Below are 26162 nucleotides of genomic sequence, written 5' to 3'. Positions count from 1 at the left end.
GTCACAGGGTGCCCAGAGAAGCCGTGGCTGCCCTATCCGTGGGAGTGTGCAAAGCCAGGCTGGACGGGGCTCTAATTACATCCCTAGCCACCATGAGCTGCTGAGCGCAGCGCCTGAGGGAGCGCGGCGCGGCGGGGCGCGGCGGGGCGGGGCGGGGCGGGGCGGGGCGGAGCGGGGCGCGGGGCACGCCGGGAGCTGTGGTTCCCCACCCTTTGTCCACGTCGACCCTCTCGTTACGCGTTCCCAGCCCGCTCACGTGACCAGCGCGCCGCGCTCCCCCATTGGCCCGGCGGCGCGCGCTTGAGGGAGGCGGTGCCGGAAGCGGCGGCGGCGCGAGGCCGTTTCCTTGGCTACGCCCCCGCGGGCGCGCGCGGAGGGGCCGGGCCGGGCCCTTCCTGCCCCGGGAGCCGCGATGGGCCCGCAGCGGGACTAGCGGGCACCCGGCCGGCCGCCATGGCCCTCAGCGCAGCTCCGGGCAGCCGCGCCGGGGAGCGGGGGCCCCGCTGGAGGAGGCCCTGGAAGCTCCTGGCCCTTGGCCTGCTCTCCGCCTCCTCCGTGCTGGCGGCCGCCCCGGGCGCCGGGGCCATGAGCAGGGAGGAGAAGCGCCGGCTGGGGTGAGCGCAGGGACGGAGGGAGGGACGGACGGCGGGCCGGGCCCAGCCGTGCCGGGCAGGGGTGTGCGCTGGCCCCGGGGCTGGGATGGCCCGGGTGACTGCAGAGCTTCGGGACGGCGTCCCCTGTGCGTCCGTCCGTCTGCCCCCGAACGCTCCAGGGGCCGCGTGGCATCGGTGCCCAGCCGTGCTGGGGCTGCGTGTGCCGGACCCTGGCGGTGTTGTGGGCCAGCTCACCCGGCTGCCGGGGACACGCGGCCCCTGCTTCGCTCTGCGATCCAGCCATGTGCTGTGGGAACTTGGAGCTCGCCTTGGAGGCTTCAGCCAGGGCTTGCTGAAAAGGGGCTGGGGGTGAAAGTGAGCAAAGGTAAGTGTAAATCCCCTCTCGGTTGGTTTAATTGCGGCCGTGCCTCTGTGAGAGTGCGGGAGTCATAAAAAAGGTAAATGTTTACGTGTGTTCTGCCCAGTTCCTGTATGTAGGCTAAACTTCTCCCGTCCCCGTGCACGTACCTGGAAGAAGCCGATTCTTTTATCGTAGTTTTTAGTTGAAGGGGAAATATTACAACATATGTGGAAATACGTTTTCCTGCATGGAGTGGGATTTTCTAAAACAAACTTGCAATCAAGGGTATTTTGCGTTAGTATGTTTCTGGGGGCAGTTTCATCGTCCTCTTCCCATCCAGTGGTCAGTTGTGCAGAACAATAATGCAGAAAGTCTGCTGGAGAGGCAGTGTGGATGCTTTCACAGTTAATCACGGCGTTGTTAAGGTTGGAGAAGGCCTCCAAGATCATCAAGTCCAGCTGTCATGTATAAGTTGATATTTAACTCCAGTGTTTACAGTTACTGGGGTTTTCCATCATGGCTTCTCAGGATAATTTGTTTGTGCAATCTTTTATATGTTTTCTTCACGAGACTCCACAAGGAGTTGAAATTTCATTCGTGATTTTGTTTTAAAATTTTTGCATTGCACTTAAAATATCATCTGATGCCTCAGGCATGTGCAGGCCATGTCCTGCTGTGGTTTGTGTTTGCCTGTAAATGTAAGTTTTAAGCAATTGTCTGTGTGCATCACCCAGCAGCTCCATGTGTTTATCTGGGGCTTTTTTTTGCCTGCTGCAACCTGAGAGGCACCTGGGAAAAGCACCATCCTCTACTCTTTTGATGCCTTAATGCTCTTGATGAGTTAAAACTACTTCTTGAACTTCCAAGTCATTGAACTAAATTGGATATTTACAATATAATTGTGGTGTTCCTGGCACCTTTATGTTCTGCCTTATCAGCAGAGATTGTGAATTATGTTGATGGCAGAAATTAGCATCCTTTTTTCCTTGCAGGGCTCCTTAGTAAAACAGTTAGGAATGATCACAAGTAGGGCTGTGTCTTAAAAAAACAGTGTGGTTTTTTTGGGAGTTTTTATGTGTAGAAGCATTTCTGTCCTTTCAAACATAAGAAACAAATGTAAGGGTTTTCTTTAGTATTTGCTTGCCAGGAGATCCCAAAAAAATTTCATGTTAGGTGAAGAAAGAGTCTTTCCTTTCTGGAGTGGACAAGAGTAGCTGAATCAAGAAAAATTATTATTCTATATTTCATTTACTTGAGTAGAGTATGTTAGTAGAGGACCTGTGCCCGACATTCAGGTATTAAAGTGTGATACATGTAAGATGGTGTATTAAAGGCCATTGGGAGACAGACCACTAATGCTTTTTCCTTTTTTCTTTTTTAGAAATCAAGTGCTTGAAATGTTTGATCATGCATATAGCAATTACATGGTAAGTCAAATACTTGTTTGGTGTTTTTCAGAGTTGTTGCTGACCTAGGGGAGAAAGCAACCTACAGTACATGACATTCTATAGAAATATCTGTGAAGGATGAGTGAAAATGGAGCTAAAATTGATAACAGCACCTGTAAAGCCTTTAAAAAGATCACAAGTGTTACTTTCAGGAAGGTTGTGATGGCTTTTAGAGTGGTAACTAAGAATTGCTTGTGGTAACTCTCCTAATTCATGCCTGACCTTTCCCAAACCAGTTCATCTCATGACAGGCTATCAGCAGTGAAGTATTTGGTTTAAAACTCCAGGAAAAGGAAGTTTGGGAGAACTGTCTGTAGGCATTAGATTCTGGAGAACACAAGCTGATCTTAGTTGTTTTGTAGGTAAAAATGACATTTAATATTTCTTCAGTGGTAAGCCAAGTCAGATGCAGTTTGGGCATTTTTCTACAAACTGTTTGTAGAAGAGAAAGGGAATCTGGTGCCATATCTAGGCATTCCAGGCTGTGCCCAGGGTGTGACTGTCATACGACCATGGGCCATGCTGGCTGTGGTTTCTTTTACTCTGACTTGTGATTCCTGTGCAGGTATCCTCCTGTTCTGGATCTCTGAGCTATCCCACACACCCTGATCTGGCTCTGTTTACAAAAGCTTAACAATAAATGGTTACTTGGAGTGGACTTCCTCAAGAAAAAATTACTTTCAAATATTCTATAAGTAATATGCTTCTGAGGAAAAAGTGTGGATGTGACTAAGATAAATATAAAATATTAATTCTTACTGGCTTCATATGGACATTCTTGCACATTCTTTGTGGCTGTTACAGAAACCCCTCTCAAGTTGCATCAGTTCCTGCAGCACAAACTGCTGTTTCCTCGCAGCATCTTGCCACATGTTCCAGGTTCTGTGTTATGGTTTAAACTTTAATATGTAATTAAAACTTAATCTCAGGAGTTAAAACTTTATACAGCATGGGAAAGATACAGGACTGTAGAGTGGACAGAAAGCCAAGCCAAGAAGATTTCCAAAGGGGTGCAGTTTCTCCTTTAACTTAACTCTGTACTTTTGAAACCTTTAGCAGTTAAACATCAAGGCTTTTTAATCGTAATTTTTGTAATCTGGTTCCACGAAAAACACTTCCCTTGGATTTCCTCAATGGAAAACTTCTGTGTTTGGCAAAATTGGATAAAATATTACAAGGATCTGTGCTTCTACTGTTCATTGTGTGATAAATTGGCAACTGGTAGGGGTCTTGCCACATCTGAAGCAAGAAAATTCTGTTTGAAGGAGAGAGAAGTCTTCTGCTGTCCTGGAAACTTTGAAGCCAAAAGGATATTTATTTGCCACGTATGCTGAAGCACTAAGCAAACAGAGAAATGTGACTTGCTTGTTAAAGTTGAAGAAAAGATTAGAGTATCAGACTTGATTCTGACAACAGGAGAATGAAGTGGTTTTTGCAGGTGTTTTTGAAACAGCCAGCTGAAGTTTTGATTTTCTGTTTCTGTTAATACATATTTTAGACATGCGTATTTAGAAGACTGAAAATTCATGTTTGATTGCAAGGGAAATTCCCTTGCCTTTTTTTTTTCTTTTTTAAGTTCTTAACAGAAGCTTAGAAAAAGCTGGTGGTTTTTTTCAGTCCTTCAACCTCATTTGTAATAAGGGGGATATTTTTCTTTTTGACCATTAGAACCTGTGAAAATGTCAGTCACTTGAGGCCAGTGACAAGTTGGAAAATAATCCAATAGCTGCTTATTCTCTGCTGTAGGCAGAGAATAAGTGAACTTTTATTTTTCAAATGCTTCAAGTTCTTTATATGTAAAGCTAAAAGTTTATTTTTCCAGATTTTTTTATCACTTCTCTTATCCAAAATTTAAGCCAGAGATCTCACTTTTGACATTGCTTTTGTTGTGTACTTCTTTAATCTGTTTTTCTGAATACTTTGCAGAGATATTCAGAAACATCTAAGCTGTATTAAAATGATCTAGATTCTGCCTTTTGTAGTTAAACTTGAGGAGAACAAAGACTTGAGCAAAGACCAAAACACTCAGGAGGGTGGTATAGAGGGAAACAAACCATCAGTTTCAAAAGAAGTTGCTGTAAGAGCTGTTTATTTATAGAGGAATGTTCCTTTTTAATTTTTATTTCATGCTTGAATACAGATTATTTTTGTACCATATATTTGGAAAGATTTTGCATGTGTTTACTTGCAGTTTCAGTGCAGCAATTGAAGTTTTTTATCCTGCCACATATTAGTTCTCCACTAGAAGTCAAGCTGGAGACCTCAGTACAGCAGCCAATTTCCTGCTGAAATCAAGAGAAAAGCTCCATCCCAAACCACTTGTATTAAGCTTCTAAAGGAGGCAATTTCATGTTCATTTGAATTAGATATATTTAAGATTCATTGTCATGGATGTCAGTCTTATACTTGTAATATTTGTAAAAGGCTCAGTCTTGTTAGGTTTTTTTTTTCTTTTTTTTTTTTTTTTGGTGAATGTTATCTTTTATGTCTTGTGTAGTAATTCTTCAATGTTTTGTTTGAACTTCTGAGTTCTCTTACCTGTTACTGACTGTCACCCTGAGCCAGGTGAGTTCATTGTGCAGAGTCCAGTGTAGGGCCGCCCAGGTAATGGAGAGGCTGGAGCATCTTCCCTGTAAAGAAAGGCTGAGTAAGCTGGGGTGTTCATCCTGGAGAAGGGAAAGCTCCAAGGAATTTAACAAGGGAGAGAGCTGGGGCTGTTCATTCTGGAGAAGGGAAAGCTCCAGGGAATTTAACAGGGGAGAGAGCTGGGGCTGTTCTGCCTGGAGAAGGGAAAGCTCCAGGGAGTTTAGCATGGGAGGCTGTCAAGAAGACAGAGCCAGGCTCTTTTCAGGAGTGCTCAGAGGAAGTGGGCATAAACTGAACCACGGGAGGTTCCCTCTGAACAGGAAGAAACACTTTCTCTGTGGAGTTGACCAGGTAGTGGTGCAGGGTGTCCAGAGAGGCCATGGAGTCTCCCTCCTTGCCGATGCTCAGGAGTTACCTGGACATGGTAGTGGGTAGCTGGGGCTGGGTGGCCCAGCTTGAGCAGAGGGCTTGGACAAGATGAGCTCTGGAGGTCCCTTCCCAGCTGCAGGGCTCTGTGATGGCCATGCAGGTTTTCTGAAGAGCAGCATGATGAGGATTCCTTTTAGAGGCTCCCAAGGGTGGCAGTGAGCACTGTAACTGATTCCCCTGTTTTGTTCCCAACAGGAGCATGCGTATCCAGCTGATGAACTCATGCCTTTAACTTGTCGTGGACGAGTGCGGGGTCAGGAGCCAAGTCGAGGGGATGTGGATGATGCCTTGGGAAAGTTAGTGTCTGAAATGGTCACTGTAAACATCTAGGAATAGCAGTACAATTGGCAGCCCATAAAACTTGTTTGTTCAGTTGATTTGGCCAGAAACTTACACTTGTAAGAAGTGGTTTTATTATTGTGAAGTTAACTTACACTTGTAAGAAATGTTTTTGTTGTTGTGAAGTTAACTTACAGTTGTAAGAAGTGGTTTCAGTATTATGAAGATAACTGATGTGAAATTGTAATTAAAGAAGAGTTAATTAGAAGAGAATTGACCAGTGACTGAGATCTAAAAATAATTTTTTTAATCATTCTCCAAGTATTTTCCATAGGAAAGCCTTCTAAAGCTGAAATTTTTGGTATTGGTAGTACAGGTTGTAAGGGTTAATGTTGGGCTGAACAGAACAATGAACTCTTACCCATGATGCTGGCCTAATAAATGATATTTAAAGGACTTTTTTTAAGTTGAAAGTTTTCTGAAAACAAGCAGTCAGATGATTATCATGTGTATGATAGCCTGAGGCCTTTGTCAAAGTATAAAACATTATTTCAGACATGAAAATGCTTTCTTTCTTTCAAGGGAGCTGATAGTACAAAGTACTGATCCTTTGGCTAGCAAAATCTAGGTTTAAGGACTGTTTTTTTCCATGTTAAATGGAGTAATCAAAGGCAAAATTGACGTACTCTAAATGCATTTGTAATTGATACCTTTGAATATGTGCAGTTCATGGATCAAATTCTTTTATAACAAATAGCTGATTTTTTTTTTTTGATGACACTGTGTAATGTCTCTAAAGCACAGTAGTGTTAATCAAAGCTGAAATCCTTCTCTTAAATCGTGCTTCTAATTGTCTTTAGGATATGGAGCATGTTATTTTGGCTATGTTTTGTTATGTACAAATGGTTTTTAGTCTAGAGATTTCCATATAATCCTGCTGCCTTGGAGGTATCCAAAGATACAGCAGATGAAAAGTGTAATGAAAAATGTATTTTTTCATTCTTTTTAATGACCTTTTTTAAAAGTAACATACTAGCATTTGAGTAAAAATACCTTCCAGCCCATTTGAGTAAAAATACCTTCCCCCTACCATCTACCCTTAGATGCATTAAATTATGTGTATTTATTGTTTTTCTGTAGGCTTTATTCTGTGCCTTATAATTAGTTACATTATTTGTAGCAGATTTCTTATCTAATCCTTTTTCTTGCCAGCTGCCTCATCAGTTGTGTTCTCTGCCAGTCTTTGCAATCACAAAATGACAGGGTGAGGCAGCTGTGTCAGTTCTGCTTTCCTGGAGAACTTAGGAGCCTTCCATATAGATGTGCAATGCATCATTTCCCTCCTCTTGTACAGAAAAAGTTGTGAATTTGTTAGGCAGTTGTGCATAGTCATTAATTAATCTCTGTCTCCTGTAAAACAGCACTCACAGAATGCCCTTATGTCTTTACAAATTCAAGAGAATTGTAATATAGGAACAGTTAATTGGAATTTTGGTTGTCACATGTTGCCTACATTGGGCATTTATTGAAACCCTTGGTGTGTGCTCCTCAGTAGGCAATTTTAACTGTTCCCAAGTGTTCAGTTTTAACACCATCATGTTCTGTAAATTCTATTCTGTGTTGTGGATGTGTATTAGCATAGGAGCAGTTGTTGGAATTAGGCAGATTTAAGATTTAATTATAGATATAATTCCTAGGATGGGGAAGGTCCCCTCAGCTTGGGATGCACTGGAACAACCCTGGAGAAAACCTCTGATCCTTGTTAGGATCTTCTTGTTTCAGACCCTGTGGAGCTGACTTGATGCTCTCTTTTCATGGAATAATCACAGAATCCCAGCCTGGTTTGGGTTGGAAGAGCCCTTAAAGGCCATCCAGTGCCATGGGCAGGGACACCTTCCACTAGCACAGATTGCTCCAAGCCCTGTCCAGCCTGGCCTTGGACACTGCTAAAATAGTTCTTTATTTTGGAATAAATAAAGCAGTTCTTTATTTTAAGCCTACCACTTGCTAGTATTGGAACAGTTTCTGGTATGAGAAATTTAGCTTGGAATGGCTTTTGATCTCAACATTTTTCCTTTTTTTGAAAAAACAAGTGGAACAGAGACTGGAAAATGACTTAAACTTTTATGCTGAGTTTCTTAATAGATTTGATTTGAGACAATAAATAAAAATTAAATTTGCATACCAGAAGTTAGAAAGCTTTGCAGTAAATAAATGTATCTGTAGTCATAGCTTCTTTGTCAGCTCCTATTCTGGTCACTAGCAGAGGGGAGAAACTTAGAAAGAGGTTTTGATACTAAACATGTTGAATACAGCAGATTGTTTTGCAGCTGGTGGTCTGTGAGAATTTAGTTTCTTCTCTGGTATCAGTTACTATTAAAAATCACTTAAATCCTACACATCCAGATCTATAGTAAATCTGTTTTAAATTTTCTTTCATAGGTTTTCACTGACCTTAATTGATACCTTGGACACTCTTGTGGTAAGCCTAATCTGTTGATAAGCTTTGATAAAACAAAGAGATTGTCTTCTGATGCTCAGACTTATTTTTAGATTTCTTTTTCATGACTGTTGATCTCTGGCTCTGTTTGAAGTGACTGTTGCTTGTGTTAACTGTGAAGTGCTGTGAGGATGGAGTTTGGAGTTGGTTGTAATAACTACAGCAGTTACTTCACATTTCATTGATACATTTTAATATTGCTTTTTTTGGCCCTAACTTAACACAAAAATGTTTGCTTTCCCTTATAGTCTAAAGCAAGAGGCTCAGTTAGTGGTGGGCACCTCTTAATAACTGCTGATGTATTTCTGGTTTAAATTGTATGTTCATATTTCTTGGGTAACTTTGTGTGCACTGAAATATCCTGTATGCAAATACCCTGTGACTGCATTAGCTATACTGGAACTGAACACCTGCTCACTGTTCTATTCCAGGTGTTAAATAAAACCAAAGAGTTTGAAGAGGCTGTAAAAAAAGTAATAAAGGATGTTAATTTAGATAATGACATAGTTGTGTCTGTCTTTGAAACCAACATAAGAGTCCTTGGGTGAGTAACTTTTGTTTTCAAAACTCCTAAAAATGTGGATTTTAGGCAGTGTCTTTAAGACACCTTTCTGTGCTATTCTACCTGTTTAAAATACTTGTGCCTTTGTCAGTGTGCCTGAGAGTGGTTTTAAAATGCAAGGCAGGACTTGCTGCAGTGGTACTGGATCAAGCTGCCCCATCTCACTGCTGCAGGCACAGCTTTGCTGATTAAGAACCCCATGTGTATGCTGAGGGAGCAGGGGGTTTGCTTTAGAGAAACAGGCTTGCAAATGGCTCTGTTCAATACTTGATTTACCACATTTTTATACCTGGGGTCATAGATTATCTCAGCTTGAAGGGACCTCTGGGGCTCAATGCTGGATCAGAGCATGTAATTTTAAGTTATGTGCCATTTTGGTTGCTATTGCTGTTTGATATTGATGAATCTATGATTGCAATGATAAGAAGAACTGCTTTCAAAATACTGGTAGCTAACACTGATTATAGTGGGAATTGAATCAGCAGTCTAAAAACTAGGGTCACAGTTATGTACATGTCATCTAAATTGTAGAGAGTTGTCCTTGCTGTTCAGCTGAACATACCTTTTGAGATGTGGATAATTTCTCTTGTGTTTAGAGGTCTCCTAGGTGGGCACTCAGTGGCAATTATGCTGAAGGAAAAAGGTGAATATATGCAGTGGTACAATGGTGAACTCCTGCACATGGCAAAGGAACTGGGCTACAAGCTTTTACCTGCTTTTAACACCACTAGTGGTCTCCCTTATCCAAGAGTAAGTTCTGTTTCTGTAATGCAGGATTAGAGTGTAATCATGACTTCTGTTGTTCAGATTTTATATCTGTTTCCAAAATCATTTCTGTATTTATTAAGTGGCCAGAAAATTGAAAGCTGATAAATTGCAAGTACTCTAAGATCCAGGAGTAGTGAGATATTTACAAAACTAAACTTCCAGGAACACCTGTGATGTTCTGAGTTCCTGATTTGTTGCTAAAAAAAAATTGCTCAGATTAGATTTTTAGATTGTATTCTCTTATTCAGATGTTTAATGAACCAGGCAACAGGTTCTTGTTTGGGAGGGTTGAGAATCTGAGTATTTGTGGATAGTTCTCTGTGCATGTCTTAAGCTGGCAGAGCAAAAGCAAAGAGATCTTGTTTTTTCTTGTCTTTAGAAAGAGCATAGATTATATACTTGCTATACAATCATAAGAATGTAAACTCTTTCAGCCAGGAAAATAAAGATGTCAATCTCTATTTTTCTCTAGGTTAACTTAAAATTTGGTGTAAGACATCCAGAAGCACGAACAGGAACAGAAACTGATACGTGTACAGCTTGTGCTGGTACCTTGATCCTTGAGTTTGCAGCTTTAAGCAGATTCACAGGAACATCTATATTTGAGGTTGCTTTCTATATCTTATTTTTTGCCGTAGGTCTTTAGCATTGTGTTTACATTTTGTAATTTTGGAGAAACAATTCTGAGTTCATGAAATGGATCTCTTAGCTGTGCTGCACGAAAACATTTGTATATGTTGAGATTTGTAGTGTTTGTGGGCTTTCTTCTAAGGTTTGATTTTTTTTTTTTAAAATCATTTTTTAAATCACAGGAAATAATTTTGGTTGAGAGTAGATAGAGCAATACAGAAGTAAACAAAATAAATATTCTGAAGATTAGAAGGAGTTCTGAAATCGTTAGATATGAAACATCCATTTCATCTTAATTGAAATAGCCAGAAGAATCAGAGAGTTGGGTGTCTGTGTTTCCCTAATTCCCTGTTGTTGTTGTTGCAGGAGTATGCCCGGAAGGCGCTGGATTTTATCTGGGAGAAGAGGCAGCGCAGCAGCAACTTAGTGGGGGTCACCATTAACATCCACACTGGGGACTGGGTCCGCAAAGGTGGGGCTGAGCCACAGCAGGGGATCTCACCCACCCCAGCATGCTTACCTGGGTTGCTCAAAGATGTTAATGGGATAGGCAGTGGAGGAACATGCTGCCCCAAAGCCTGGCTCTGCTCTGAGAGCAAAGCCCTCTCTGTTAGAGAAAGTGATTTTATTCATGGCAAAGTGTTTCCTTGATCTCTAAGAAGAGGCAGCGCAGCAGCAGCTTGGTGGGGGTCACCATTAACATCCACACTGGGGACTGGGTCTGCAAAGGAGGGGCTGAGCCACAGCCAGGGGATCTCACCCACCCCCAGCTTACTTGGGCTGCTGAAAGTTATTAATGGGATAGGCAGTTGGGGAACATGCTGCCCCCAAAGCCTGGCTCTGCTCTGAGAGAGCAAAGCCCTCTCTGGTAGAGAAAGTGGTTTTATTCATGGCATAGTGTTCCCTGATCCTCTTTAATGCCAAGATGGAAGTTCTGTGGGATGAATTTTCAGAGACTTTTCTATAAATACATGGGAAAAATATAAATAGGGTGGGAGAAGTGATGTCCTGTGAAATAAGTGCCTTCAATGCATATCTGTCTGTATTATTATGTGCACTGGTAGTACAAAGCCTTTGGCATAGACACACAGTATTGTGTCTCTGCTTCCATCTGTGCCTTAATTCCAGTGAAAGGCTTTTCCCTTAACTGGAAGAGCCTTTAAAATCAAAGTGGGAAAATGTGGAAAATACCCATATCACTACATAAAGTAAACCCACCTTTTTATTTTCACCTGTTCCTAGATAGTGGAGTTGGAGCAGGAATAGATTCATACTATGAATATTTATTAAAAGCCTATGTCTTGCTGGGAGATGACAGTTTCCTGGAAAGATTTAACACGGTAAGTTAACACCTTGCTCAGGTTTGTGCCTTCTGCAATACAAATTTCAGAGTAATTGTGTTGTCAGCTGTTAGTCTCAGAAGGGATCTTTAGTAGAATTTCTGTGACTTCTGCTGTGTTTGGTGCCAGCTCTTCTTACTGAGGGTTTTTGCTAATCTTGGGCGATTGGCTGTCACCTCAGCAGTTATTTTAACCACATCCAGTAATAATCAGAACCTTTTATGCCTTTATCCATGTTCCCAGTATGGGAAAAGCTGTATTTTCAGACCAATACTGCAAATGTTTCTGTAAAAGAACATAAGGGCCTCTTCTTCCAAACCATTGTACAATTTCGTTCTGTACTGGAGCAACAAAAAAATCAGTGTGGATCTTGCTTTGCACTGCAGATCTTCAGGCCCAGGATGCATTTAAGTATACAAGCTGAAAACCACACTTAAATTTTTTTTAGTTCATAAATTACTGAGTGAGTTGGTCAGCATCATAATTCTTTCATAGAAGCATTATTTATTTTGAAAATATCCATTAATATCTATTTAAATATCCATTAAGAGCATCTTAAATCATAAAATGATTTTGTATAGCATGATTTTTTAAATTACAAGTGGAATAATTCCATAGTTAAAATTGTAATACTTTTGGTGTAATGATGATTTCATGGTCCTGAGGGGCAGCCCCCAGTGTTACATTTTACTTGAGTAAAGTAAAGTGTTAAGTGTTTCCTGTCAGTTTGGCTCGTGCTTGGGATTGCACCTTCTGAAAACAAAGTTTAGGATTGGAAGTCAGCAACATGACAAGTGACCCAGTGGGTTTAGAAGTTCTTCTGAGCCATCCAGTCTAGCTACTTTGTGTGGGTTTTTTAACCTCCTTTTCCTCCTGAGATCCATATGCTTTGGAATTCTGTTGTTCAGAGAAAGCAATTTCAGCTTTCTTTAGAGTGTGCTTTAAAATTCAGCCAAAACAAATGTGCCTTAACTGTGATATTCCTGGTTTATCACATGGCTGCTGGATGTACTTTTGTGTATGTGTATTCCTTGGAAATGGGGTAAGCTTTGCAAGTGTAATAATGTGGAGCTTTTCAGTATTTACTACACTTGGTTTTAGTTTGCAAAAGTAGAGATTAGAGGCACTGCCAAATGTAGTAATGATTGGGGATGTAGTACTGGCTTTTCCATTCAAATACAATGCCAGTTTGGTGATCTGTCTCTCTTTTGGGGAGTGAATTGATACACAAACTCTGCTTTTCCTGATGTTTGGCAGCACTATGATGCCATAATGAGATACATCAGCCAGCCACCTCTTCTCCTCGATGTTCACATTCACAAACCAATGCTAAATGCTCGGACCTGGATGGATTCTCTGCTTGCTTTCTTCCCTGGATTGCAGGTAAGGTGTAAAACCCATGTAGAGTTGGTTTTAATAACAAAGAAATTATTAGCTGGGTCGGATATATGATTTTCAAGTCAAGCATAGTAATTTGTTGTCAGAAATACTGAGGCAACATCCTTGGAAGTGTCCAAGGCCAGGCTGGACAGGGCTTGGAGCAACCTTTCCAACTTAGTGGAAAGTGCCCTGCCCATGGCAGGGGGTGGTACTGGTTGGGCTTTAAGGTCCCCTCCAACCTAAACCATTCTGATTCCATGATTTCTGTATTCCAGTCACTTCAATGCAAGTTAGTGTGCTTTTCGGGCTGTGTTGAGTATCAGGTCAAGTGTGTTCCTGTAATTTGCTTCCTTCACTCCTAGTCATGAAAATACTCCAATTAAGCTGCCTTTGTACTAGTAACTGGTTTTCTACTTTGTGTGCCCTTGACCTCTTTAATATAAACTAAATAAGATAAACTCCAGTTCTCTTTAAATGTCAGAGGTCCTTGTTCTACATATTCAATAATTTTAATGAGTTAGCTGACTTTGCTTAAAAAACTCTTAAGGAGTAGCTGTGACTTACACTGATGGGGATTAATAATTGCAATATGTAGTGACTTCTCTGTAGCTTTACATGAACACACCATAAGTTTTTTTAACCTTGAGTATTATTCCTATGCTTGGTGAATTAGTGATACTTTTATTATTTAATTTTAGGTGTTGAAGGGTGATATTAGACCTGCTATTGAAACACATGAGATGCTGTATCAGGTTATAAAAAAGCATAACTTTCTTCCAGAGGTAAGGTAGTAGTTTTTTGATTTTGTAAATCAAAAATTTGTATTTTTGATTGTGTAAACTGATTCTTACATCAATTTGAGCAGTTGCAGATGCCCATTTGAAAAACCAGCAGGTATATATGTTATTAAAATCAGAGCCTCATTTCCACAGCATTCTTATGTGATTTGCAGTTCTGCATGTCTGACAGCTGAGAGGATGTTCTGAAATTTTGTATAATGTCTTTGAAAGCCAGCACACAAACTTACTGCAGATTCTGCAAGTCTTTGAGCAAGTCCATTGTGCACAAAAAAGCTTGTTTACCTGCTGAAGTGTGTGTCTTCAATCTGTGATGACTCAGATTATATTTGAAAGCTTCTGACTCCAGGTTTAATTCTGACTTTCCTCTAGTGTAAGCTTATTTCTGTTAGAGAACATTTTAATTAACATCACATTCACCTAGTGTGGGTATTGAGAGCAAAGAATGCTAAGCACTGGAATGGGTTTTTTTCAGGGTTTTTTTTTTTTTTTTTTTGAGGGCTTTTAAAATGGTGGAATTTCGCTCTTTATGGGTTTTTTGGTTGGTTTTTTTGTGTTTTGTACTTATGAAGGAAACTTAAAGGTCAGGTAGTTGTATTTAAGCCAACAGAACATCCCCTAAGCAAAGACTTGGTTTAAACCTTAGTATGAAATAGTAGTGAATATATGACAGAAGTGGCTTTTCCCAGTGCACATTAAGAGTGAATAGATAGAATAGGAAATTTTTAGATATCTGACTTCTAGCCTGTGGTATTAATTTAGAAACAGCTGCTTAACCATCTGTCAGTGTGCAATGACACTTGACTGCACTGGAGGTGTCAGGTGGTAGGTATGTTTGCAAAAATGGTGTTTAGCAAAGCTAGGCTGGTTATGCAGTTAACGTAGAATTCAAGTAAACCTGTGTTTAGTTTGCATTCCTGCATTTATTTTATTTTTTTCTGTTCTTTTTCATCCTCAGGCATTCACAACAGACTTCAGAGTTCACTGGGCTCAGCATCCTCTGAGGCCTGAATTTGCTGAAAGCACCTACTTCTTGTATAAGGTACAGTCACATCCACTCCTCTGACCTTTGAGCACTTTTTCTTGCCCCTAGAGTTTTGTTGCTGTTTTATTTCAATACAGAATTGAATAGCATATCTCCAGCTTAACTTACCCACTTGAGCCAGTTTAGGATACAAACAAGATGTAATGGTTATAAAATTTTTTTTTTTGTTTTATTTCATAGGCTACAGGAGACCCTTACTACCTAGAAGTAGGAAAAACCCTCATTGAAAACTTGAACAAGTATGCCAGAGTTCCCTGTGGGTTTGCTGCAATGAAGGATGTTCGTACAGGAAGTCATGAAGACAGGTAAAGTTTGCACAATTATTTTTTTAAATATAAAAGCACAGAAAAAAAAAATCAAATTGCCCTATGTAATTGAATTAAGATTTGAGGAGGTGTCTGTCTTCACTCTGATAACCAAGCCTTAAATTACCTGTTTGTAATTGTATTGAACTGTAAATGCATTGAAATAATCTGTGCACTGTTTCAGTAGGGTTATAGGATGCTCTATAAGAATATTTTCAGTTTAATAACCTTTCATTTGTCTGAGAGCAATAGATGAATTACCTTCAAGCTAAATATACTTCAAATCTGTAAGTTTTTCAAGAGGTTTATTTGTTTTTTCTCTAATGCTCTTTTGTACTGAATGTGCTGAATCATGTCCCTCCAAACACAGCTACTTCCAAGCAGAATGAATGCTAATGGAATTATGTACAGCAGTAATAGTCATGAAGTCTTCAGAGATGGAGAACTAGAAATATTTATTTTAGTGATGTTCTAGAAATGAGATCTCCCTAAAGGACATCCCCTTTTTCTCCACAGGATGGACTCATTCTTCCTGGCTGAGATGTTTAAATATCTGTACCTGCTGTTTGCTGATAAGGAGGACATGATTTTTGACATTGAGGATTATATCTTCACTACAGAAGCTCATCTGTTGCCACTCTGGCTCTCCACTACAAACCAAACCATCTCTAAAAAAAATACAGTATGTAACAGCTCCAGTTTAAATCAGTTTCTGTGATCAGTTTCAGTGATACACTTCCTTTTTTTGAGGGGAAATGGAAATAAAATCAGGAAAGATCATAGTTTGAGAAAGTGCAGCAGTTTGAACACGTTGTTTAATAGGCACTATTTCATCTTACTAACAGTAGGAATAATGACTGGATTCTGCACTGCTGAACCTTGAGATAAAAGATAGGAATTATTAGCAAGATTAAAAAAAAAAAAAATCATTCCCCACTTCTGTATAAATTGAAAGATAACACAGTAGGATATTTTTGTCCACATATTTTTTTTTTTATTATTTTTCTAAAACCTAAGGTTTTCTTGTTTGTTCCTGTGAACAAATTTTGATTGGTTTTTGAGACAGCTGTGGAATTAATTTGACAAGATAGAGAGCTACAGACAGATTAGGGGTGTTTAATCACTTTAGTCCATGCAGTAGGCACCTATTGCTTAAATATGAGAGCAGTTGTGGGTTTATAAATTACTTAACCTTCCAAAATAACCTGGAGTGATACAGCTGTGCCATGAAGCATCATAAATCCTCACATTTTATTTTTTTATTTTGTAGTCAACAAGGTGACATAATTTGTCTGTAAGGCAATAAGAAAAAGGAAGAAGAGAAAGAGAAAATGATGTCTGAGACATCAAGGATACAAATTCCCTTATTTGTGCCTCTATTTTTAACATTTTCTAAGAGTTTTAGAATAATGCCTGGATCAGAGGAAAAGGCTTATGTTGTGTGTCAATATAAGCCTGTGGAAAAATCACTGTTTGATGGACTTTAGCATTAAGCAGTGACAAATGTTTAGTTATTTCATCTTAATGTCAAACACTGGTTATGTTTTAATGGATCATGAGTTTGGTGTTAAATGTTCCTTCAGGGTGGAAATCCCACATCGTCTCTGAAATGTTCCTTCCCTGAGAATTTATCTTTCCTCTTTGAGTTTTGGAAACAGGCTGTTTTCTGACCTAAGCAAGAAGTTTTCTGAAGGGTCTGAAGGAGCATTTTATGTAACTTTTGTTGCCAATATAAGAATTTATTACCTCTGAGACAGGCAGGGTTCCTATAGCTGGTGCTGTTCTAAGTTCTGGCCTCACTTTGTTCTATTGAGAACTGCAAATATTAACGAGAAGCCAATAGAAAGGATAGAACCAATTGCTCAAATGCGATTTTTTTAAGCTCTTTGCGTCAAAACTGCAAATGGGCATAATCCAAGTAAGCAAAACCCATTGAAAATGTTGTCAGGTGGCTGAAAGGCTGTGACGTTGGGTGTTCCTCTTACGGAATTTTATCTAAACAGATGGAATGTGTAAATGATTTTTAACATAAATACAGTGCTATTAAAACAAACTGTGAGAGAGATACTTGGTACTATCAACCCAATATCCTGTTTGTATTTGCTCTCATAAACAAGCAAGGTCATGTCTTAGTAACCCTTTAGTTCTTGGGTTTTAGGGAGCCTTTAAATACTTGATTTTTCATTGGCCAATGTGTTGCAAACAGGGAGGGGTGAGTCCTTTTAGGTAGATAAATACTACATTAATTTTTATGGGTTATGAAATGAGCTTGCAGTTATTTATAGCCAGTTATTTGCTCAGCTAAGGACATGCTAAATGTGGCTCCAAACCACCAGACATGTTCCACATGGTTTCACATGTTACAAACCAGCAATTTGTGCAGATGTTCACTCTGCCATCTTTCCTGAAAATAGAAATTGTTTGAATTATAGAGAGATTCATCCCTGCTTATCCAGACTTGCAAGTCTGTGTGGCTCCTGAGGAGGAGAATCTTTTGTTCACATGAAGAGATGTGACATTTTTAGTAAGAATGACCTAAAGCCTGCAGCTGGTTACTCGCTGTAAAGCCAGTATCAGGTGAAACCAGAACTACTCCCTTTACTTGTCCAGCACATAAAATACAGGGCACTGGCTTTGTCATGAGCAGGCTTGACAAGTACTGTCTACCAGCAGAAGATTAGCTGTTTCTGAAAAAAAATAAAATCCAGAAACTATATATAAATTTAGTAAATTACAAATTAGAATGAATGTTGTATTCATCTGTCCAAGGGGTTGAAGTGCATTGGCTCCCCCCTACTGCACATGTCCCCAGACCACAGATGACTTAAGTTAGGATTATCTTTATGTAAACACATAACCTGCATTATTTTACTCTGTATCTTTGTTTTTAGAGCACAGAGTACACAGAGCTGGATGACAGCAACTTTGACTGGACCTGTCCGAACACGCAGATCCTCTTCCCAAATGACCCCATGTTTGCCCAGAGCATCCGCGAGCCTCTGAAGAATGTGGTGGATAAGAGCTGTCCCCGGGGCATTTCTAGGGCGTAAGATGGATCTTTCTTTGTTAGCACAGGCTCTGCTCTGCAGGGAAGGAGAGGCATGAGGTGTGCTGGAGCTGGCAGTCCTTTCGGGATGGGCCAGAGGGATGATTCCTGGTCGCAGGAAAAATCACTTTGGATTTCTCTCACATTCTCAGCAAGACTTAGTTTGTTTCCAGGTGGAATTAGCAAGTCTTTCAAATCAAAAGGGGCTGAATGAGCTGCATACCTTGGCTGCAGCTCCCTCTTGGAGTATTGCAGGAAGTGTGTCTCTCTTGGAGTATTGTAGAAGTATACTCTCTTGAAGTATTGTAGAAGTGTGTCTCTATTTGTAAAATGATTTCTGCAGTCTCCTGAACAATTCTGAAAGTCTTCTTTGTAGTAAGGAAATTATGCTGCCACACATGACTGCACCCATTTTGAGGAATTTAAGGCAGTGTTAAGATGAGGAAGTTTGTCCTCCTGACCACCTCTTCTATATTTGTATTTCATGATTAAAACTGAGTTGGAACTGTATGGGGCAAACTGGGTTTAGTCAGTGTTGCAATAATGCAGACTATTTACAAATGAGAGAAAGTATACGGCAGTTTTGTTATCAATACTTGGGAGGGAGGTTTGGCACTATAAAATTATTGCTTACATAGACAACTTTATAAAAAAGATAACTTGATGGAGAAGTTGCATTCCACTGAAGCTTGCACTCAGTGTACCAAGAATTCCAATCTTGTGTTGGCAGGGATAACACTAGAGTCCTGTTTCAAGGATAATCTGATTTTTAAAGCTTTGATCTCTGATGTCTTTTGGCAGAGAAGAAAGTTTGGGAAGTGGACCAAAACCACCGTTGAGAGCTAGAGACTTCATGGCCAGTAATCCTGAGCACCTGGAGATCCTGAAGAAGATGGGAGTCAGTTTGATCCATCTGAAAGATGGACGAGTACAACTAGTGCAGCACGCAGTGCAAGTAAGACGACCTGGCAGGATTTTATTTTTTTAGAGCTCTCAGCTAAGTCCTCCTAGCAATGATACTTGACACCTGGAGCTTTAGGAGGGACAGCCGCCCTGTGGAAGGAGGCACATGAGCTGGATATTGTAGCTATATTTAGCAGGCTGATGCTTGTTAATATTTTGCCTCAGCAACACTTTTAACTAATCTTCCGCTAAATTAGGTAGAGGCTGCTCAGGTTGAAGTGACGTAGCCAACAGCATCTTGGCCAAAACCACTGCTTTAAGTGTGAGCTACTTCCATCTCTTTATGAGGTCTATATGTTTGTATGTTTTCAGTTTCCTGGGTGGTGCAGGTGCTAAACCTTTTTTGAAATGATGCATGAGTGGGAGTGAGCATCCACCCTGTGTGTTAAAGTCTTTGTAGCAGTGGTCCAAGCAAACACAAGTTGGGTTTCTTTTTCCCCAGATTCCTCAAACATTTAAGATAAAATTGTTTATTGATTCTTTCCTCTGCAGGCAGCAAGTTCCCTGGATGCTGAGGATGGCTTACGGTTCATGCAGGAGATGATTGAGCTCTCCAGCCAGCAGCAGAAGGAGCAGCAGCTCCCTCCTCGTGCTGTCCAGATTGTTTCCCATCCCTTCTTTGGCAGGGTAGTCTTGACTGCTGGGCCAGCACAGTTTGGGATGGACTTGTCCAAACACAAAGCAGGGGTATGTGAGATGTGGGTGTGTCTGTTCCTTTCCCTGTTGCACAAGCCTCAGCTTTACAGTACTGCTGTTGTTTGAGGGCATCCAGCTGATCCTCCAGGTGATCAGTTAATTACAGTGCTTAAAATGACAGGGCCCAGTGGTGACAGTGACAGCAGTTACAGTAGTGGGGTGAGTGGCTTATCTATCTGTGCACTGCTCTTGAGTCATCAGCCATGGTTTAGGATTTAAAACACATGCACAGCATGAGTTGCAAAGCAAGCTCATCCAGTCTGCAGTGCACAGCTAAGGAGTTGGTGATTTAGGAGAAGTTTCCCTCCCATGTCAGCCAGGAGCTGGCAGAAGCCTTTTAGAGTTAGAGCAAGTTGTTCTAAGGAAAGCTTTTCTAGAAGGCTCTGTGTAGATGGAACAGGGCAATCCACAGAGGCAGGGGTACCTATGGGAAGCAGTAGGAAAACCCACGTTGCAGCCCCAAAGAGGAGTTCCAGACTAGCAGTTCACAGGAGAAAAATTTCCAGAGGCAGTACTTCCCAGGTGTAGACAAACCACACTGATTATGAGAATTAGGTTTTCATTCAGTCATTCTTTGCTTCTAGAGCTCCAGTGTCAGGGCACAGATTGTCTGCACTGACACAAGACAGCACTAAATGCAGTAGAATAACTGAAGGAACAAAAATACTTGGGAATCCTTCACAAGCATGACCATAGTGCTCTAATTCTCTCGTTATTTTTGTTTTTTCCAAACAGACAAGAGGATTCGTTGCAACCATTAAGCCATATAATGGATGCTCAGAGATCACTAATCCTGAGGCAGTGAAAGAGAAAATTGCTTTGATGCAGAGAGGCCAGTGCATGTTTGCTGAAAAGGCACGAAACATTCAGAAAGCTGGAGCAATAGGAGGCATTGTCATTGGTAAATTCAATTCCAAGTTCTTAATTTGTGTAAATGTAACCTAATTTTACAGATTTGAAGATGCAGGGAAGCTGCCAAGCTTTAAGCTGAGAAGCACAGCAAGTGTGCTTTCAGAAGATGAAGAGATGTTTGGGGTTTTGTGCAAACACAAATTGGGATGAGGGGTTGTCAGTGTTTTTGCAGACTAAAAGTTGCTACTTTAACGATTGCCGAGTGCTGTCAGTACTAACTGCTGAGGAATAATGGGGATAGAAATGAAAAGTGGAGGAGAACACACCAGGTTGGGGTTTGCTGTGAAGTGAGTGGGCAGGGGAGGCTGTTCCAAGTTCAGCTGATCTAACAGGAAGTTTGCCCTTCCCTTGGTATTCTCTGCTTAGATGACAACGAGGGCAGCAGCAGTGACACAGCCCCTCTCTTCCAAATGGCTGGGGATGGCAAGAACACAGATGACATCACCATTCCCATGCTCTTCCTCTTCAACAAGGAAGGGAACATCATCCTGGATGCCATCCGGGAGTATGAGGCTGTGGAGGTGCTCCTTTCTGATAAAGCAAAAGACAGAGGTAAGGTTTGAGGTGATTTATGTAAATTTAGCTCCCCTCTGTGCTGTGGCACAGTGGAAGAAGGACAGGAATGATTTGCACTGCAGCCCAGAGGTGCTGTGCTTTTCTGTTTGACACTGGAATTAGTTTTTTTATTAAAAAAAAATTCTGAGAGATATCATTGATATCCTCTCCCCCCACAAGGTGACATCCAGAAATGCTGCTCCTAAATGTCACTTTGGCTAATGAGAAAATCCAGCCTTTTGGATTCCTTTTGAACCCTTTTTGTCATCAGCTGCTTTGAAGTAGCATCAGGAAGAAGCATGTTTCCAGTGCCCTACATTGTGAGCATCCCTCCCTCAGCAAGATCCCCAGTGACATTCCTGGGACCCAAAAGGAGAGAGACAAGTGCTGAAACTATTTTGCCTATCTAAGGAGAAGTGGTAGACATAAGAAATAAGGCTGCTGACCTCAGATGTTTTGTGGGTGTTCTTGTATAATGCAAGAAAATTGCAAGCTAATACATTCCCAGTTGAAATGTTTGAATGCAGCAGAAAATTCCAGATTTTCCTCTTGTAAGCCTTCCTTACAGCACTGCTGTGTCCAAGCAGAGTAGGTAAGAAAAAGTATCTAGAAAATCAGCCTATTTGCAAAGGGAATATGCCAAAATCTTGTCTTGTTTCTTCCTGACTTAAAAATCCCTCCTGTTTATAACTGTGCTAAATGCTCTGACAAAATGCTGAATAGAGGATAGCTCTGCCTTTGAGAGGTTGTAATCCATATCTGCTTCTTCCCCCTCCTCGTGCTTCCGTTTGGAATCCCAGCAACAATCTTTAAAGGTAAAATGATTCCAAACTACATTATTGATAGCAGTAAGTATCCCATGTCAACAGTGGCATGTGCAGTTAAATTCCCTAAAAATCCTGAAGTATCAGTGTCCTGCTTATAGCCATAAATATCAAACCCAGAGAAATCTGCATGACTAAATTGGGCAGTTGTTGGGAGCGAAGCTGGGATGTGGGAAACGTGTTACTTGCTTTGAGTGGGGAGGCTCTGGCTGTGGCTCTCTCAAATGCACAGTTCAGCAAAATTAGGAAACTCTGTCCAACTCCCAAGTGCTCGGATGTGGGATCCTGGTGGATCTGGGAGTGCTTTAAAATCCAGCATTAAAGTTCAGTGCACGCAGTGGATATTTGCTTAAGGCTGAAGGAGGGTAACTGGCACTGACCCACAAGTCACTCCTGAAATTTGAGGAACCAAAATGAGCCTCAATGTATTGTTTGCCCTCCTTTAAAATGTGTTTAAATGGCTTCCCTCCTCTCCCTCTGTAAAATATATTCTTCACTACCATTAAATTTTCATACCACTGGAAAGTCTGCTCTTCCTTGAAGAAATAACACCAAGGGAAGTGACCTTGATTTTGAAATACATAATAAAATGATGCATTCCTACAGTTGTTTTAACCTTTTTTTTTCTTTTTTCCTTCCCTTTCAAAGACTTGGAAATGGAGAATATGGACCAGAAATCATCTGAAAGTGATGTACACAAACCAAATTCCGAGGAAGCTCCTTCAGACTCTCAGGATGCTGGGGCAGTCAGTGAGGAGCCCGAAGGAGGAGGAGAGAGCTCTGCTGTTGGTGACCCTGATCCTTTGTCTCCAGCCAGCACAGCCAGTGCCAGTGTTTCCATGGCAGATGAGGATCCCCACCCCTCTGGATCTGCAGAGGCCAGTGCTCCAGAGCCAGCATGCACACCAGAGGACAGCCAGCCTCAGGAACAAAACACCCAGACAGAGGCCAGTTCCAAAGCTCACTGGGATAGTAAAGTCCAGCCTATGGAATCCATATTAGCAGACTGGAATGAAGATATAGAAGCATTTGAAATGATGGAAAAGGATGAGCTATGACTTGTAATAATAACTTATTTGTTAATAAACAAATGGAGACCTCTTTGGGTAGAAGTGAGGCCCTGATATCCAAGAAAACATATTCAGTATTGGGATGAGCAACCAGGTGTCACCTGGAAAACAAAACAGAATTCCAGCACAGGCTCTTTGTATGTTTTAATTTTTCCTGTTTAAAAATGGGAACGTGCAATCAAAGCATTTGGGTGGCCCCATGGCTGGTGCTGTGCCCCAGGTAGGGACGAGCCTCACTCCTGCCTTCCAGGCTCTGAGGGGACTCCTGGGGCTCTGGGAAGCAGTTGAGCAGGGTGGGGTGACAGACCCTGGAATGGTTCTTGATGGGGCACCCACCCCTCCCCAGCTGAAAGCCTTCCTTACAGCAGCAGGGGAATTGCTTCCAGGTGTTTGCAGAGCTGGAAGCAGTCTGGTTTTGTCTGACATATCATAGTGCTGCTCATCACTCCTTGCACCCCTTACCACCAGAGCCACAGGGGGACCTGGGAGTTGCCCTCCTGCTCTGCTTCCAGCTGGAGGAATTGTACAAACCAAAGGCAGAGTGTGAGCAGGTCCTGTCAGGGAGGCTGGGCCAGCCATGGGGCCACTAGGAAAAGGTGTGGGAAGGTCCTGCTGGAGGCTGAGGGAGGCACACAAGGCAGGTGTTGAGTCCCAGGTGTTTCCCTTGACCTCCCAGGTGGAAAAACTCCAGTCTGCCCCAAAATCTGGAACAGTCTCTGAAAGGACACAGCTCCATCAGCTGTAGCAAAACCTTTTTCTACAAGTTTGACTTCCAACAGCTTGACTCCATTGTTCTTTTTATATACAACTTGTGTGTGTGGTGTTTCAGGCAGGGAGGCCAGGGCCAGTGAGGAAGAGCAACAATTCTGGTTGTTGGGTCAATAGTTCAGAAGCCAGGGGTGTTATCCCAGGCTCTGGAGTTTGTTACAGGTAAGTGGGAGTCCAGATTTGTTATCCACATTATATTTAAGTAAAAATGAGGAAGTTTAAAAAACATAGAGGCATTTTGACTGTGTCCAAAGAAACTGCCAAAAACTAATTAACTTGATTTATATAAACTCTTTTAGTGACTTGTGGTTCAAAAAATGGTTTTATATTAAAGACAAAATGAACACTGCCTATATGCTGCACCAGACTAAAAATGCAGGTTTATGTTCATCATTGCAATGGAGTAAATAAACAGGAAGCCCCACTCTGGACTGCACCTTTGATTTAGCTGGTGAAATTACACGTGCTGAATATGCAACTGTTAATTAGCACAGCCATACTCTGTATTTATACTCTGTACAGTGAGCAGGGCAGTCCCAGGCATGTTGGATCCATGTACTCAGCCACACTTGCTTTCAAAAGTTTCAGAATGCACAGGCACCTTTTGAGAGCATGGCAGTCCATCTAAATATCATCCAGAACTTTAAATCACCAGGGTAGGAGGGAATTTGAGGAGAAATAGTGAATAAGTGTCCTTTGAAAGAAATTAGCTCTTAAATGGAGTTGTCATTCCTTTGCACAAGTAACTGTCTGGAGGCTTGGACTTGAAGCAGCTGGGGGTTTTCAGTTGGGAATGTTTTTATTTGTGGGTTTTGTTACATGAATTCATAGAAGGCATTTGACCATGGGAGCCTTGTAAGTGTCCTTGCTTCCTTGGAGTCCTGGGAGTGCCAGGACACAGCCAAGTGCAGGATCAAACCATGAGATGCAGATCAAACGTTTTCACTCAGAGAATTCCATTGATCTGTCAGTGCTCAGTGCCACAAAAGGAGCATCTTTGTTCCCATGCTTTCTGACATGGACATCATCTTCCTTCTTGGTAGCTCTTTTGGTGGAAGTAGAGTTATTTTTATATCCTAGAGGCCTCTGGTCATTACTATCTCAAAATAGCAGCTAAAGGTTTTCTTTTTTTTTTACTTGCAAATTTAGGTGTAGGTGTCAAATTTTATTAAAAGGTTAACTTCCCTTGCCATCACCAGCTCATTTTTAGTAACTGCTTTCTCCACCTGTTATTAGAGCAGCAGGCATTACCTTTCAGGGATCCCAGAACTCCATATGGATTTAGGGGGCAGCATTTTGGTGGTGGCCTACCTCAGATTACTGTTGCCTCCTTCCTTTTTAAGTGGTTTTTGTTTCCTTTAGTTCTGCTTCACCTTTGAAACCATCACGAGAGCCATAGCTTTGTTTACAGAACTGAATCAGGCAAGGTTGACCTTTTGGGAAAGAGAATTAAATTGGGGGGACAGTTTTATTCAGGTTATTTTCACTTTGTATTTCTTTATGAGGACATAGGCTTTAGTTTAACCTGTTCACATCATTCTGGAAAAAATTCAGTTTTCTGTTACTGTCATCTTAAAAAGCAAAAAGAATGTATTCATCAAAAAGAAAAACCCTTTTGGAAAGGGGAGAGTGTGTTCTTCCCAAGTGTTTGGAAGTCTGCTCCCTGCATGTGGAATACTGCTCATCATTAATCAGGAATCGCCCTTAGTGTATGGCATTGTACATTTCTTTGTATGGTATTAAACACTGAAGAATTCAGGAATCACAGCTGCAACTAGCACTTATTCCATGCCATCTAATTCAGATCAGCCAATTAATTTCTCATTTGATCTTAGAGGAATCTTATTGTTTACATTTATTGTTTCTTAATGAAGTTTGAGAATGAGCCCAGCTCTGGTTCTCCTCCTCCTGCCAGTGTCCCTGAGTAGGCACCAATGAGTGTGTGTTGAGAGGTGAAAAACAGGACATCTTATGCAACAGGCATCAGTCAGAACATAGAAAACAAACCATTCTGTGAATGAAAATTGTATGTTCAGATTTTATAAGATTTTTGGTTTGTTTTTTTTTTTTAGCCAGACCAATTTACAGCCGTATATTTTCTTATGGAAGATGTCTAATAACAGGTGCTGTAACACTATTGTTGGGTTTTACTCTCTGGTGATAAGTGTACCCAATATTTCTAAGGGCAACTATGTACTGTGATGTAAAAGTCTGGGCTAAAATGTACATAATTGTGTACATAATTGTGTACTTGATTATAACTGCTGATTGTAAAGATTTAATAAAATGTAAATATTCTGGTCAA

The 26162-nt window shown here is 41.1% G+C and overlaps 1 protein-coding gene across 1 annotated transcript; it reads left to right on the top strand.

The window, feature by feature from the left end:
- The first annotated feature begins 385 nt into the window (after nt 1–385).
- EDEM3 (ER degradation enhancing alpha-mannosidase like protein 3) lies at nt 386–26162 on the top strand. Its single transcript, XM_059854540.1, has 20 exons — nt 386–614; nt 2336–2381; nt 5613–5713; nt 8139–8178; nt 8628–8740; nt 9355–9508; nt 9999–10133; nt 10523–10628; nt 11399–11496; nt 12754–12879; nt 13575–13658; nt 14632–14715; nt 14899–15023; nt 15540–15705; nt 17915–18069; nt 18871–19024; nt 19525–19719; nt 20464–20629; nt 21007–21192; nt 22668–26162. Exons 1-20 carry the CDS (start codon nt 454–456, stop codon nt 23075–23077), a joined length of 2805 nt encoding a protein of 934 aa, XP_059710523.1. The 5' UTR covers nt 386–453; the 3' UTR covers nt 23078–26162.

This window comes from Haemorhous mexicanus, chromosome 9, assembly GCF_027477595.1.
Source record: "Haemorhous mexicanus isolate bHaeMex1 chromosome 9, bHaeMex1.pri, whole genome shotgun sequence".
Classification (NCBI taxonomy): domain Eukaryota; kingdom Metazoa; phylum Chordata; class Aves; order Passeriformes; family Fringillidae; genus Haemorhous; species Haemorhous mexicanus.
This window is presented reverse-complemented; position numbering and strand designations above follow the sequence as displayed.

Bases quoted from the DNA above. Each gene is read 5' to 3' on its own strand.
- EDEM3 (XM_059854540.1), top strand. From the start codon at position 454: ATGGCCCTCAGCGCAGCTCCGGGCAGCCGCGCCGGGGAGCGGGGGCCC. The intron at 15,706-17,914 runs GTATGTAACAGC...CTTTGTTTTTAG, and splicing joins CCATCTCTAAAAAAAATACA to AGCACAGAGTACACAGAGCT. The intron at 20,630-21,006 runs GTAAATTCAATT...TTCTCTGCTTAG, and splicing joins AATAGGAGGCATTGTCATTG to ATGACAACGAGGGCAGCAGC.